Genomic DNA, 16,386 nt, shown 5'->3' with positions numbered 1-16,386 from the left:
TTCCTGAACATACACAAAAGTTTCAGAGCACCTAGGTGATCTGCTGAGCCAGAGAGTCCTACCAGCACGATAACTTGACTCAAGACTCTAATTTTAGGGGGAATTTTGGTCCAGGGGATAGGACTCTGCACTCCCAATGCAGGGGTCCCAAGTTCAGTCCCTGGTTAGAAAACTAAATCTCACAAGCTGAAGCTAAGACCCAGGGCAGCCATAAACAAAACAAATGACAACTCAGCAAACAGCTGTGCATTAAAAAATAGCTCTAATTTTAGTAGGAGTTCATTTTAACTGGTGAGAAAATCTCTGTAGGTGGAAAGGTACATCTGAAGAAGATTGTTCTTGAAATTGTTCTTAGTCAGTTCAACTGACTAAGTCATAGCCATTGTTACTGGATTGATAGCACTGCCCTGAAAACCCGTGTAAGGCAACCTCACACCTGCCTGCAGCCACAGAGTCTTCATGCCTTAAAATGGTTTATGTCAGTAAAGAACAATGTTTTGACTTCTTGCCATAATACAACCATACTTTCCATAAAGTAAATCCTAGGAAAAGAAGCAGCTATGAAATGAGTTTGTTATATCTTCTGCTGGGTTCACTCACTTGCAAAAATAATTGCACAGGAACCTAGACAAACAGGCTGATAGACGCTGAGCAGACAGCTCTTTCCACTGCGACTCCTGAATCTCTAATTAAATAAACAGGAGCCTGATAAACACCACACACATGCCTTTGAAATGAAGCAAGCCTGGTTAATATATTAAGCATCTGAACCTGACTTTCTAAAAAAAATACTTAGTTGAATTACAACAAGAATGTCACAAGTGCTATCATCCAAGTATGGTCCAGGGGCCCCAGAGGAGATCTTTCCAGGGAGGTTTACCAAACTCACTGAGGTTTCTCTCTTTTATTGCAGATTATCACTCAGCCCAGGATTCACCGTGGATCTCCTCCCTCCTCATGCTACCACCTTGCCCTTGTCTCTCCCTTTCTCTCTTTTTGTCCACATCCCTCCTCTCTTGTACAGTGGTCCACAGATTTCTAGGTTCCATCTCAATCCCACACTGGGACAGTTTTGGTAAATCCCTCATGCACTGGTGCCTGGAAGCTGCCCCCATGAAGTACGCTGGGCAACGATAGTGCTCATCTCATCTGTCTTCCTTATCTCTGTGCTACCTGATGTACAAGGTCCAAAATTTGTTTCATATATTTTGTCCAGTTTTCTAGTTGTAAGGTCAACTCTACCTTTAACTGTGAAAAAGAAGTAATGGTAATTTATTTATTTTTTGGGGGGGTATTTTTACAAATGTGTTATTTTATGATGGGAGGATATGTAATAATAACCTTATCATTCAACCACACATTATTTGAGACCTGCCGTAGATAAGGTTTCCTCCAGACATGTTGACTGAGTCTTGGGGATGAACAGAGCTAGTTCAGGTAAAGAACTTGAGGAGAGGAGGGAGCACTTTCCGTTCAGGGGATTCTTCTCTGACTCATGGGCATCTTGGAGACATATGGAAGGAAGAAATCCCTGACTATTCCATCTAGAAATTGTAATTGGGGTTTATTGCAAAGCTAGAGATACCTGTACCATGCAAAAAAATTATGGAAGTAATAATAGTTTCCCTGACACGCTTATATTTAGGACTCTTTTCTTAGGGTCCTGTCCCATTCTTCTGTACGTACCCCACAAGCTATTATCAGGAGGAATAGGCCAGACAGCACTGTGGTGCAATTTTCACGATCACCACCAGAGGGCGGGGCTTCCTTCAGATGCGGTTCCCCATTGTATTCAGGAGCTGGTTTCACTTGCCTGCTTTGTAGCCACAAGGGAGAATATTGCTGCAGTACAGAAAGGGGCTCTCAGTTTCTGAGCGAGGAGCTTCTGTAACATTCAGATGGAGGCTAGATTTATTAGATTTGTGTAATCCAGGGAACAAGGATCGTTTTCTTTTGCGAACATGCATTCTGCCACTCACTCAGTTCTTCTGATCATCTTAATATTCAGTAAGTAACATTTTATCCTAAATGTTAATGATTTTTCATTTTCCTATGATTTACAGGTAAGTTTTATTTTTCGTCTCTAGCTGAAAACTCCTCTCCTGTACATTTCTACCATAACAAAGTGATTCTCTTCCAGGAGGGACCAATGGTGACTCAGTGAACCAGACAGAGGGCCCAGTGACTGTCTCAGAGGGGGCTCTCCTGACCCTGAACTGCACTTACCAGACTACTGATTTGGCTCCTTATCTTTTCTGGTATATCCAGCATTTCAACAAAGCTCCTCAACTCCTCCTGAAGGGCTCGATGTCAGACCAGAACCCAAAGAGTAAAGGTTTCCAAGCCACTCTTGTTAAGCGTGACAGCTCCTTCCACCTGCAGAAACCGGCAGTGCAAGCATCAGACTCGGCTGTGTACTACTGTGCTCTGTGTGACACAGTGAGAGAGGGCTGCGGGGCAGCTGAGCACAAACCCCGAGTGCAGATGGGGCTCTGGCTGTGGACAGCCCTGCAAGGGGGTTGCTGTTTCTGTCTTCAGTGTTTTATGCTAGCTGTGTTGTTGTTTATGTACTAAGTCACGTCCAAGTCTTTTGCGACCCTATGACTGTAGTGGGCTCTTCTGTCCATGGGATTTCCCAGGCAAGAAGACTGGAGTGGGTTGCCATTTCTTTCTCTTGGGAATTATCCCAACCCAGGAATGGTACCCGTGTCTCCTGTTTGGCAGGCAGATTATTTACAACTGAGCCACGTGGGAAGCCCCTGTTTTATGCCAGAGGCATCGTCAAAGTACTTCCAGCTCTGACGCTCAGTGCCAAGAACACTGCAATTCTTGGATTGGTCTACAGAGAGGAATCTGGGAGGTACAGTGAAGAGAGGAATCTAAAAGGCCTTCTCCAGAAATGCCTGTTTTGAGCCCAGTCACATTTCTCCAGATGGCATAGAATTCCTGGAAGTGACATTAACTCTATTCAATAAGAGTTCAGTTGATATATGCTGAAATATGTCACAACCTGTTGATGAAAACTCCCAGGACACCTCGTTCATGGATGCACGTATGACCTTGAAGCTACTGTCTGATTTTTATAATTCAGACCAGCATTTTGTGTGTTGCTGAGTTTCACCTGCAGACACTCCGTCTTTAGTGTCTGGGACCTTTACACTCTCTTCCCTTGACTTTTCCAACTCCTATGGTTGCTCAAGAAATGCTGCTGCTGTGAGTCCCATGAAGATGGTTTCCTGAGAAGATATTCCTTCTGTCAAGGGCCCTGTGGGTCAGAGCAGTCTAGTCAGTGAACATTTTGCATATGAGGTGTCTTGCTTATATGTTGGTGATAGCTCCACCCTCATCTTGTCATCATGGCAGCTCTTTACAGAATGCTAGGTCATGATCCCGATTCTGGTCTTGAGGATCTGTGCTGTGAGAAATTCTGGACATAAACATGACCACGTAACCTGACATATTATCTTTATCACTGTATTGAGGCCTCTGATCCTTTTGAAGTGGGTCAAATTCAGTGACCAAGCAAACACTCAGTCCGTTAGTGAAAAGAGGGACTTTTGTTGACAGGGATTCTAAATTCTTGACATATTCACAGTGTTCCCACAGCAGAGGAGCAAAAAACAAAGAAATGAGTGGCTCTCACTGCAACTTGCAATGAATGAAACTCACCGAGAGAAATTCTTCCTGGCATTCTGGAGATCTCTGAACCTCACCATGCTTTATCTCTCTTGTATGATTCTGTAAGACTGGCAGGTACAGATGAAGGTTTTGCAAGCCTGAGTCTTCTGTGATTTCAGAGGCTCTTCTTTAGAAAAAGAAAATGAAATTGCAGAATCAAGTTTCTTGGGCCCAGGACACTAAGATATCCTGAAATACAGGCTGAATTGCTTCATGGTAAAACCCTCTGAAAGAGATGGGAATACCAGACCACCTGACCTGCCTCTTGAGAAATTTGTATGCAGGTCAGGAAGCAACAGTTTAGAACTGGACATGGAACAACAGACTGGTTCCAAATAGGAAAAGGAGTTCGTCAAGGCTGTATATTGTCACCATGTTTATGTAACTCCTATGCAGAGTACACCACGAGAAACGCTGGACTGGAAGAAACAAAAGCTGGAATCAAGATTGCCGTGAGAAATATCAATAACCTCAGATATGCAGATGACACCACCCTTAGGGCAGAAAGTGAAGAGGAACTAAAAAGCCTCTTGATGAAGGTGAAAGTGGAGAGTGAAAAAGTTGGCTTAAAACTCAATATTCAGAAAACAAAGATCATGGCATCTGGTCCCATCACTTCATGGGAAATACATGGGGAAACAGTGGAAACAATGTCAGACTTTATTTTTCGGGGCTCCAAAATCACTGCAGATGGTGACTGCAGTGAAATTAAAAGACGCTTACTCCTTGGAAGGAAAGTTATGACCAACCTAGATAGCATATTCAAAAGCAGAGACATTACTTTGCCACAAAGGTCCGTCTAGTCAAGGCTATGGTTTTTCCAGTGGTCATGTATGGATGTGATAGTTGGACTGTGAAGAAAGCTGAATGCCAAAGAATTGATGCTTTTGAACTGTGGTGTTGGAGAAGACTCTTGAGAATCCCTTGGACTGCAAGGAAATCCAACCAGCCCATTCTGAAGGAGATCAGCCCTGGGATTTCTTTGGAAGGAATGATGCTAAAGCTTAAACTCCAGTACTTTGGCCACCTCATGGAACAGTTGACTCATTGGAAAGGACTCTGAAGCTGGGAGGGATTGGGGGCAGGAAGAGAGGGACAACGGAGGATGAGATGGCTGGATGGCATCACTGACTCAATGGACATGAGTCTGGGGGAACTCAGGGGGTTGGTGATGGACAGGGAGGCCTGATGTGCTGCAATTCATGGGGTCGCAAAGAGTCAGACACGACTGAGCGACTGAACTGAACTGAAACCCTCTTCATAAATTTTACCCTCCTCTTTAAGATCAAAGCATTGTAATCATCTTACTTTGCCCTGATATTGGCAGATTAGAAGCCCCCAGGACTCTTTCCATCCCAGCACTTGATCTGTAATTAATATGAGTATTTTCAGCTCTATCACTTTTTAAATAACAGCTTTATAAAGATAATTCACATATCATCACCTTCACGCTTTTACCTGTACAATCGAGTGGTTTCTAGCATGTTCACAGAGCTGTGCAGTCATCAGTACTATCTGATTCCAGAACACCACCCCAGGAAGAAACTTTGTACCCATTAGCAGTCACTCCCGTTCCCGTTTCCCCCAGACACTGGCATCCACTCCTCTGTTCTCTGTCTCTATGGATTTGACAGTTCTGGGCGTTTCCTAGAGATAGAATCAGATCGCATATGACTGTTTGTACCGTCTTCTTTCATCTAGCAGAATCTCTCCATGGCGTGTCTCCATATCAGTTCTTCACTACTCCTTATGGTCACTTAATAGGCTGCTCTGTGATACCACCTATTCTCCTTATCCATTCTTCACTTGAAGAATGATTGTTTTGGAAACATTTTGGTTATTTCCACTTTTTAGCTCTTATAAATAATGCTGGTATAAGCACTCATGTGCAGGAGCTTTATTGCTCTAAATGAATGTACTTTCAGTTAGAGGTGTGACTTTTTGTGTTTTCATATTTGTTTCATTTCATTTTGCTTTATTTGGCACCAACATTTCCTTAGGATGTAAAATGAGTAAGTACAAGAGAAAATGCTCTTAAAAAAAAAAAAGAGAAAATGCTCTTTAAAATTATGATTTAATGTTTACATGAGATATAATCATTCCAAGCTATACTTGCATTCATTCGGGAAAATTTTTGAGCACATACTCATGTGTGTCAGTGATATGAATAAGTGTTGAGAATATAGTATACATGACCGAGTCTCCTGCTTTAGGATTGTATACTTTAAGACACCACACATGTCTTAAAATAATATTTCTTTCACAAATCTTTTTATTCACTCACTGAGCTCTGTTTGTCCTCAATATGTGACATTGACAGGTTTATGGGCAATGGGCTAAGCTTTTAAATCCCTCTCCACCTCTTCAGGTAGACACTAGGAGACTTCCAATTTACAAATGACAAAATTGAGGTGTAGAGATGTTTAGTGACTTAACCAAGGTAACATAACCAGTTAGGAGCAGAGCTTGGGTAGGACGTCAATCATTCTGATGCATGACTAGTATTCCTAAAAGCTAATTGATAGAAGCATCATGAAATATGTTTCTTTTTTGTTAAATACCATTGCCTTCTTAGAATTTAATAATTTTTGAAGTTTTCATTTGATGAACAATAAGTTAATGCAATAATGAAAAGTGTACTTTACTCAATGGGCAATCACAGGAGTCTGTATATGTTCCTGAATAATGAAGCCAAAAAATTGCAGTCATCATCTTTTATGACTTTGAACATAAATTTGCTCAGATTCTCTGTGATTGAATAACCTACTTATTCAGGGCTTATAGCTGAGCCTCAGTAGCCATATTAAAGAGGATATATATTACAGGTCTTTGCCATGGCAATGAGGACTATATCTTTCAAATTAAAAAACCCCTTTCTGTGGCAAATATGTGTCTTCATTGGGACTGTAAGACACAGCATTTTCTGTTCTGCTACACTGTATATCTTATTAAAGCAAATCCTTTTTTTAGACAATTAGTAAATATGGGTCTGGGCTTCCCTGGAGGTTCAGTGGTAAAGAATCTGCCTGCCAATGCAGAAGACCTTCTTCGGGATGAGTTCAATCCCTGAGTTGAGCAGATTCCCTGGAGAAGGATATAGCAACCCACCCCAGTATTCTTACCTTGGAAATCCCATGGACAGAGGAGCCTGCTGGGTTACAGTTCGTGGGGTTGCAAAGAGTCGGGCTCAACTTAGTGACTAAACAGCAACAAATACGGGTATGATGAGGAAGTTTCATTGACTTTTCTAAGCACATTAGTAATTTGTGCCAAAGCAGAAACTTTCAAAGGCAATTTTCTCTCAATACAAAAGCCTAAAATCTAGTGTTTGCTTTGTGGCTTCAAGAATTTCTAGGGTTTTCAAGTGAAAGCTACCTGATGAAGCTGAGAGGGAGGGTAAAAAGAATGCTGGTCCATCTTCCTCTCTAGCATTAAGCAAATTGATTTATCAAGAATTCTCCAGGTCAGAATACCGGAGTGGGTAGTCATTCCCTTTTCCAGGGGACCTTCTCAACCCAGGGATCAAACCCAGTTCTTTCACATTGCAGGCGGACTCTTTACCAGCTGAGCCACCAGGCAAAGCCCTTATGAAGAACAATAACATTTAAAATGTTGATGACCTTGGTCCTACATGTTCTCATGGACCTATGTCTAGAGCAGTGAGACACAACTCCCAATATTTAAGATGGCAAAGAGTTTTAAGACTGTGATGCAGGGAACAGACGTCAGTGGAGATTGAACTCTGCTGGCATTTCTAACAGGATTTCTATTGCTTTTGATGATGCTTTGGCTCCAGATTTGTGTATTTTTAGGGTTTTCCCATCCCAATTTCCAGCACAATTAATGGGTGTGGTTTGGAAGAGCTGGGGTGATTCATAAATACACATATGAGTTCTCACAGGAGTTCTTATATTTAGGCACTGACTAAAATTTTCTGAATTTACTTTTGTTTACACACATGTAAATTGTGATCACATATACATGTATTTCTCCCCCTGCTGCTATTTAACATGGCACACACTTGGCAGATTTTGTGACGCAGAGGTAAGATATGAAATCGTTCATAGACAACAAAATATTTTGCAGGTAACTTTTACCAGATTCCATAGGGAAGGGAAGGGAAGTCGCTCAGTCATGTCTGACCCTCACCGACTCCATGGACTTCAGTCTACCAGGTTCCTCTGTGCATGGGATTTTCCAGGCAAGAGTACTGGAGTGGGGTGCCACTGCCTTCTCCCAGATTCCACAGGAGGCAGGAACAAAGATGAAGTGAAAAATTCTGCCTTTCTGTTAGAGTCGAAACCCCAGTGTTACTTTTGATTATCTGATCCAAAGGAGAACAAACTGAACATGATTCAGTTTTACCACTGTTTATTTCTAGTCTGATAGTGTTCTAATTCGACAAACTGATGTGCAGAAGTCTAGCATTTCCCTCCTATAAAGGAAGCGTGTGACATGACACAGACAAACGGCCCTCCAGCTGCTGACTCAGTTTCCTGCGTGCGGCAGAAGCATCACATAGCCCAGGAGATCTGCCTGGACCTCTTGAGCACAGGGTGCAGAATTCAGATCTGGATCTGAAATGGAGCAGAGGCCACGTCACTGTAGGGAGGAGCTGCCCATATGCTGGTTGCCAGTGCGCCGAGGGCAGGCAGAGCCTCTGTCTGTCTTGGTGAGGGTGGCCACACACAGGACTCATGCGCCTCTCTCAGTGCCAAGGCTGTGGGGAGGGCAGAGCATTGTTACCTGATGCATTTTGAAAGGGAGGGGTAATGGGCAATGGAATCGGGGCATTTGGTCCTAAGCCACTTCATCCCCTATATCATCATGGTTGTAAGTAAAGGCTCTTTTCTGCAGGATCCAGCATGACCCAGAAGGTAACTCAAATCCAGTCAGCAATTTCTGTGGTGGAGAAAGAGGCTGCAACCTTGGACTGTGTATATGAAGCTAGTAGTTATGGTTATTATTTAAAAATCAGATATCACATTGAAAACTGGATTTCTAGCTTCTCTATAAAAATATCTAAGAACACAACATCCTCTGGGGTAGAGGTCCAAAGTCATGTTTGGTTGCATGATGCCTTTGATATAGACTCATTTTATGTTTAAAACCTATACAGATTTACGATTCACAACATGAATAGCCCAAAAATAAAATTTTAAATTATTAGTCATAATATAGAAGCTGATCCAGAAAGCAAACAAATCTGAATTAACATCTCATGGAAATATACCTGTTTTTTTCCCTGTGATTTTTATCATCACAGCATGGATCCCAGTGTGAGAAATTTCAGTATAGTTTATTCATTAATTCTTAGTTTTCTGGTAAGCATTGGGGAAACATTAGTTGGCAAGACAGATGTGATGTCTGCTTTGATGGAGCTCAGGTTCCAGGGGGCTGTAGTGGTATCCAGTACAGGATAGTAGGCAGAAAGGACGTCACAGCACAGACTGTGTGACCTTAAGCAAGTTGTTGGCTTTGACTTTCTGCTTCCTTGTCTGTAAAGTGTAAAGGTTAGTTACGAAGCTGCTGTTGAGTGAGTGAGTTGCTTTGTGACCCTATGGACTGTAGCCTGCCAGGCCCCTCTGTCCATGGCATTCCCCAGGCAGGATTCCTCGAGTGGGTTGCCATTTTTCCCTCCAGGGGATCTTCCTGACCCAGGGACTGAACCTAGGTCTCCTGTATTGCAGACAGATATTTTTTTCCATCTGAGCCACCAGGGAAGTCCTTTCCAAAATTTTACTCACCTCACAGGACCACTTAGTTCACTATCCTTTTTGAGTTCCTAACGCCCTCCCTTACTTAAGAAAGAACTATTGGATGTTGTAGAAGTTATCAAGGTGCTGCTCACAGTGCTCACAGTGTAATAAGAAGCCATGGGCACAGGAAGAGAGTAGAGTGACATGGGAAGCCACCTGCCTTTAATAGTCAGGAACACTGTTCTGCTTCGCTGGACGGGAGAGGGAGGAGGAAAAGGGACAGGAATGCAGGCAGGAGGGGAGGACAGGCCCAGACTTTGTTCTTTCATCCCAAACACTTTTGTATACATTTGATATCATCCTTAATAAAAAGATGAATTGAAATTAGCTGGATTCAAACTTTTCATCTGCATCACAGCATGATTTTTGAGGTACTCCTTAGCCTCTCTGTGCATCAGTTTCTTCATATGTAAAATGGCAATAATAGAACCTACTTCATGGACTTAAGAATCAAAACCATTTATATATCTCTGTTTGTTTAAAATCATTATAAAATGAAATTATATATAAACACACCTGCTTGTGTGTTTTATATAAATAAAATTTTAAGCACAGGTACATATTATGGCATCTTGATATAGCAAGTTTCACTCACTGATGACCATTATTAATATAAAAGGCAGAGTTTGTTCCAGTACCTACATTAGATTTTCATTCATGTCATTTTTTTTTTATAACACAAAGTTTCTCCTTATTTTTCAAGAAAGGAACCAAAGCTCAGTGAAAAGCCAGGGCCATGTTGGCACTGCTAGAAATGCCGCCTACAGGGTTTGGTAGCCCTGTGGTCAGTGTTCCCATTCTCAGCGGCCCCTCCAGACAAGCCCCCGGTCCTGACAGAGAAGAGCAGGTGACTTATGTTCAACATAAAAGTGCCCTTCTCAGCGCCAGGCAGGGCCACTTTAATTCCCCTGACTATATAACTGAGGTGTATTTTCCCATATTTGTTGACAGATCAATGAAAGAATGCTCTAAGACATGATCAATATTCACTGCAGCCTTCAAACTGATTTGCTTTCAGCCTTGCATACAGTTAATGAACATTCAGCAAAGTTCCACATGTCAAGATAAAGGATAATGAAGAAATGGCATTTTTCACCTAAGAAAAATATACTGCTATTGGATAACTTGTGAGACACAATATCTCTGTAAATTAAGGTGAGATTTTTTCTGTTTTTATTTTAAGACTATATAAACACTTTTTCAACATATCTGAAACATGATTGATTGATGGATTAATTTTCCCTGAGATGATGTGATTACTGGCAAAGCGGATATTCTCATCCTATACCCAGTTTGAAGGCAGACTGCCATTGGAGTGGAGTGAGTTTTTCATGTGCTCCAAGAAACTAGGAGAAAGTATCACCCCCTCCCAAAGCAGGAACGTCTCCCTACTCCTCTGCTCCTGAGCAGGAATGTGGAGCCACTTGGGTCAGTGCTCTGCATCTCTGCTACAATTGGGCCCATTGCACAGAGTTTACCCTCTGCATCTCTGCAGGCTAAACTCTTGTCTGCAACTTCGGGACCAGACTTTCTATAAGGACAGTGAGGGACACAGAAGGAGAAAAAAGATATATGTTTTATTTCTGGGCAGTCTACGAGATGTGGCATAAACACCGAATCATTGTTATTTAAAAATTTATAGGCACAACTATAAAAATGCAGAATTTAATAGTTATAATGGTTTTAATATTCCTGAAGGGTGTAGTCCCCATCCTTATTTAACAGGAGGGATGTCTGAACACCCACCTGAAGGTAAACACAGATTTCCTCCAAACAACCTAGAGTCCTGCACAATGGGTGTTGAACACCTGAGCACTGGGGCTTCAACATCTTGATAAACAGGGCATAGGAAGGGAGAGGGAGATGAAAAAACAAAACGAAATCTGAACAGTGAAAGGAAAGTATCCAAGCAGGTTTTATTCCCCTGGATATAACTGTGTCAGCTCTCTACTTCCAGTCTGATCCCTCATTCCACATCTTTGGGTCCAGGTTAGTGGGACTACAGACAGGGCAGAAGATTTTTTTTTTTTTTTTTAACCTGCTCCTCAGTCAACTGAAAGAAGTTTGAGATAGGAATCATGTCTGGTTTTGGTTTCCACGTTGTAGACAACTCTGTAAGTTTCCAGAATGAATGCTGGAGCCTAGGGATTCCTGAACATGCACAACAGTTTAAGAGAACCTTGGTGATCCACTGAGCCAGAGAGTCCTGCCAGCATGAGAACTTGACTCAAGACCCTAATTTTAGGGGGAACTTTGGTCCAGGGGATAGGACTCTGCGCTCCCAATGCCGGGGGCCTGAGTTTGATCCTTGATCAGGGAACTAGATCTCACAAGCCGAAATTAAGACCCGGCATAGCCAAAAGCAAAAACAAACAGAACAGCCCAGCAAACAGCTGTGCATTAAAAAAAATACCCTAATTTTAGCAAAACAGGTCATTTTGACTGTTGAGAAATTCTATGTCCATTAACAGGTATCATTTGAAGAAGATTGCTCTTGTGTTCAACTGACTTGGTCATTGCCATTTACAAATGTTTATTTCTAATTGGAAGACAATTGGAAAGCTACAGGTAAAAGGATGATACTAGAACCCTTCCCAACGCCGAACACAAAATAAACTCAAAATGGATTAACGACTTAAATTAAGGCCAGAATCCATAAAATTCTTAGAGGAAAACATAGGCAATACACTCTTTGACATACATCGCAGCACGATCCTCTTTGACCCACCTCCTAGAGTATTGGAAATAAAAACAAAAATAAACAAAGCAGACTTAATTCAACTAAGAGTCACAGCATTGTTCCTGGGTTGACAGCACTGCCTGAGAGCCCGTGTCAGGCCACCTCCCAGCTGCCTGCAGCCGCAGCATCGCCATGCCTTAGATGGTGTATGTCAGCAAAGAGCAATGTTTTGACTTCTCACCATAATACAGTCTTACTTTGCATAAGGCAAACCCAACCCTAGAGAAAACAAGCTATGAAATGACCGGTTAAATCTTCTTCTGGGTTCACTTTACTGGCACATATAATTGCACAGGAAACCAGACCAATGGGCTGACAGACACGGAGCAAACAGTTCTTTCCACAGAGATTCCTGAATCCTTAATAAAACAAACAAACAGAAGACAGAGGAACCCCACGCACACGAGCCTCTGGAATGAAGAGTGCCTGGCTAACGTATTAGGCATCTAAACGTGACATCCTAAAAAAAATGCTTAGTTGAGTTAAACCACTATGTGACAAGAAGCGAAAGGATAGTGATTGTGTTTCAAGAACCAAGGTCCCTAATTAAGCTCACCTGTCCCTCATGAGGCTAAAGGGGTAAGGTTGCGGTCATCCAAGGATAGTCCAACTCCCCCCAACTCTCACCCACAACCCCTGCCTTGCGCTTATCTCTCTCTCTCTCTTTTTTCAACATTCCTCCTCTCTGGTACAGAGGTCCACAATTTTTAGGTAGTTCAGGATCTCCGTTCTCCTATTCTGTCTCAATCCCACAATGAGACAGCTGCACTATTACTGGTAAACCCCTCGTGCACTGGTGCCTGGAAGCTGCCTCCATGAAGTAAGCTGGGCAATGTCAGTGCTCATCTCATCTGTTTTCCTTATCTCTGTGCTACCTGATGTTCAAGGTCCAAAAATAGTTTTCCAATTGGAAGATCAACTCTACCATTATCAGTGAAAAAGAAGTCATGTATTTTACTTTTATTGTGTTTTACAAAGCTGTCATTCCATGATAAATCAGGATAATAATCTTATCACTTAACTACACATTATTTGACATCTGCCTTAGATAACATTTTCTCCACGGCATGTTGACAGAGTCAACATGAATATAACTACTTCACAGAAATGACTTTGGTTTAGGAGGAAGCACTTTCCATTCAGGGGGATCCTTCTCTGACCCATGGGAATCTTGGAGACACATGCAAGGAAGAAAGCTCTGACTATTCCATCTAGAAATGTTAACTGGGTTTTCTTGCTAAACTAGAGATACCTGTACCATGCAAAAAATTATGGAAGTAAGAATAGAATATTTCCTTCAGCACGCTTATGTTTAGGACTCTCTTCTTAGGGTCCTGTCCCATTCTCCTGTATGTACCCCACAAGCTATTACCAGGAGGAATAGGTCAGACAACACTGTGGTGCAATTTTCACGATCACCACCAGAGGGCGGGGCTTCCTTCAAATGCGGTTCCTCATTGTATTCAGGAGCTGGTTTCACTTGCCTGCTTTGTAGCCACAAGACAGAATATTGCTGCAGTACAGAAAGGGGCTCTCAGTTTCTGAGCGAGGAGCTTCTGTAACATCCAGATGAATACTAGATTTGTTAGACTGGTGTATTGCAGGGAACAAGGATCGTTTTCTTTTGCGAACATGCATTCTGCCACTCACTCAGTTCTTCTGATCATCTTAATATTCAGTAAGTAACATTGTATTCTAAATGTTAATTATTTTTCACTTTCTTATAATTGTGGGCAAGTTTTATTTTTCTTCTCTGACTGAAAACTCTCCTCCTGTACATTTCTACAATAACAAAGTGATTCTCTTCCAGGAGGGACCAATGGTGACTCAGTGAACCAGACAGAAGGCCCAGTGACTGTCTCAGAGGGGGCTCTCATGACCCTGAACTGCATTTACCAGACTGCTAGTTCGGCTCCCTATCTTTACTGGTATGTCCAGCATCTCAACAAAGCTCCTCAACTCCTCCTGAAGGGCTTAACAGCAGACCAGAAGGTAGAGCATGAAGGTTTTCAGGCCACTCTTGTTAAGCGTGACAGCTCCTTCCACCTGCAGAAACCGGCAGTGCAAGCATCAGACTCGGCTGTGTACTACTGTGCTCTGAGTGACACAGTGAGAGAGGGCTGCGGGGGAGCTGAGCACAAACCCCGAGTGCAGATGGGGCTCTGGCTGTGGACAGCCCTGCAGGGGGGTTGTTGTTTCTGTCTTAGGTGTTTTATGCTAGCTGTGTTGTTGTTTATGTACTAAGTCACGTCCGACTCTTTTACTACCCTATGACTGTAGTGGGCTCTTCTGTCCATGGGATTTCCCAGGCAAGAAGACTGGAGTGGGTTGCCATTTCTTTCTCTTGGGAATTATCCTGACCCAGGAATGGTACCCGTGTCTCCTGTTTGGCAGGCAGATTCTTTACCACTGAGCCACCGGGGAAGCCCCTGTTTTATGCCAGAGACATTTTCAAAGTACTTCCAGCTCTGAAGCTGAGTGCCAAGAATCCTGCAATTCTTGGATTGGTCTACAGAGAGGAATCTGGGAGGGACAGTGAAGACAGGAATCTAAAAGGCCTTCTCCAGAAATGCCTGTTTTGAGCCCAGTCACATTTCTCCAGATGGCATAGAATTCCTGGAAGTGACATTAACTCTGTTCAATGACAGTTCAGTTGATATATGCTGAAATATGTCACAACCTGTTGATGAAAACTTCCAGGGCACCTCATTCATGGATGAACGTATGACCTTAAAGCTACTGTCTGATTTTTATAATTCAGACCACAATTTTGTGTCTTGCTGAGTTTCACCTGCAGACAGTCTGTCTTTAGTGTCTGGGACCTTTACACTCTCTTCCCTTGACTTTTCCAACTCTTATGGTTGCTCAAGAAATGCTGCTGCTGTGAGTCCCATGAAGATGGTTTCCTGAGAAGATATTCCTTCTGTCAAGGACCCTGGGGGTCAGAGCAGTCTAGTCAGTGAACATTTTGTGCATGAGGTGTCTTGCTTCTATGTTGGTGACACAGCTCCACCCTCATCTTGTCATCATGGCAGCTCTTTACAGAATGCTAGGTCATGATCGCGATTCTGGTCTTGAGGATCTGTGCTGTGAGAAATTCTGCCACAGGTATACATGTATACCTGTGGCGGATTCATTTTGATATTTGGCAAAACTAATACAATTATGTAAAATTTAAAAATAAAATAAAATAAAAAAAAAAAAGTAAAATGAAAAAAAAAAAAAAAGAAATTCTGGACATAAACATGACCATGTAACCTGACGTATTATCTTCATCACTGTACTGAGGCCTCTGATCCTTTTGAAATGTGTCAAATTCAGTGACCAAGGAAACACTCAGTCTGTTAGTGAAAAGAGGGATTCTAAATTCTTGACATATTCACAATGTTCCCACATCAGAGGAGCAGAAAACAGAGAAATGTGTGCCTCTCACTGTAACTTGCAATGAATGAAACTCACCGAGAGAAACTTATCCTGGCATTCTGGAGGTCTCTGAACCTCACCGTCCTTTATCCCTCTTGGGTGATTCTGTGGGACTGACAGGTACAGATGATGGTTTTGCAGAGCCTGAGCCTTCTGTGATTTCAGAGGCTCTTCTTAAGAAAAAGAAAATGCAATTGCAGAATCAAGTTTCTTGGGCTCAGGACACTATGGGATCCTGAAATATAAGCTGAATTTGCTTCATGGTAGATGACACCATCCTTATGGCAGAAAGTGAAGAGGAACCAAAAAGCCTCTTGATGAAGGTGAAAGAGGAGAATGAAAAAGTTGGCTTAAAACTCAACATTCAGAAAACGAAGATCATAGCATCTGGTCCCATCACTTCATGGGAAATAGATGGGGAAACAGTGGAAACAGTGTCAGACTTTATTTTTGGGGGGCTCCAAAATCACTGCTGATGGTGACTGCAGCCATGAAATTAAAAGACATCACAAAGAGCCAACAAAGGTTCATCTAGTCAAGGCTATGGTTTTTCCTGTGGTCATATATGGATGTGAGAGTTGGACTGTGAAGAAGGCTGAGTGCCAAAGAATTGATGCTTTTGAACTGTGGTGTTGGAGAAGACTCTTGAGAGTCCCTTGGACTGCAAAGAGATCCAACCAGTCCATTCTGAGGGAGGTCAGCCCTGGGATTTCTTTGGGAGGAATGATGGTAAAGCTGAAACTCCATTCTTTTGCCAACTCATGCTAAGAGTTGACTCATTGGAAA

The 16,386-nt window shown here is 42.4% G+C and overlaps 2 gene segments (V, D, J or C); both read left to right on the top strand.

Moving 5' to 3' along the window:
* The first annotated feature begins 1,961 nt into the window (after window positions 1-1,961).
* Window positions 1,962-2,574, top strand: LOC129620455 (T cell receptor alpha variable 18-like). The segment is given in 2 exon segments: window positions 1,962-2,007; window positions 2,141-2,574. Coding segments are annotated over 2 exon segments (480 nt in total).
* Window positions 2,575-13,809: 11,235 nt separating this feature from the next.
* Window positions 13,810-15,332, top strand: LOC129620454 (T cell receptor alpha variable 18-like). The segment is given in 2 exon segments: window positions 13,810-13,855; window positions 13,988-15,332. Coding segments are annotated over 2 exon segments (480 nt in total).
* Window positions 15,333-16,386: the final 1,054 nt, after the last annotated feature.

The sequence above is a fragment of the Bubalus kerabau genome, chromosome 10 (genome assembly GCF_029407905.1).
Source record: "Bubalus kerabau isolate K-KA32 ecotype Philippines breed swamp buffalo chromosome 10, PCC_UOA_SB_1v2, whole genome shotgun sequence".
Taxonomy (NCBI): Eukaryota; Metazoa; Chordata; class Mammalia; order Artiodactyla; family Bovidae; genus Bubalus; species Bubalus kerabau.
This window is presented reverse-complemented; position numbering and strand designations above follow the sequence as displayed.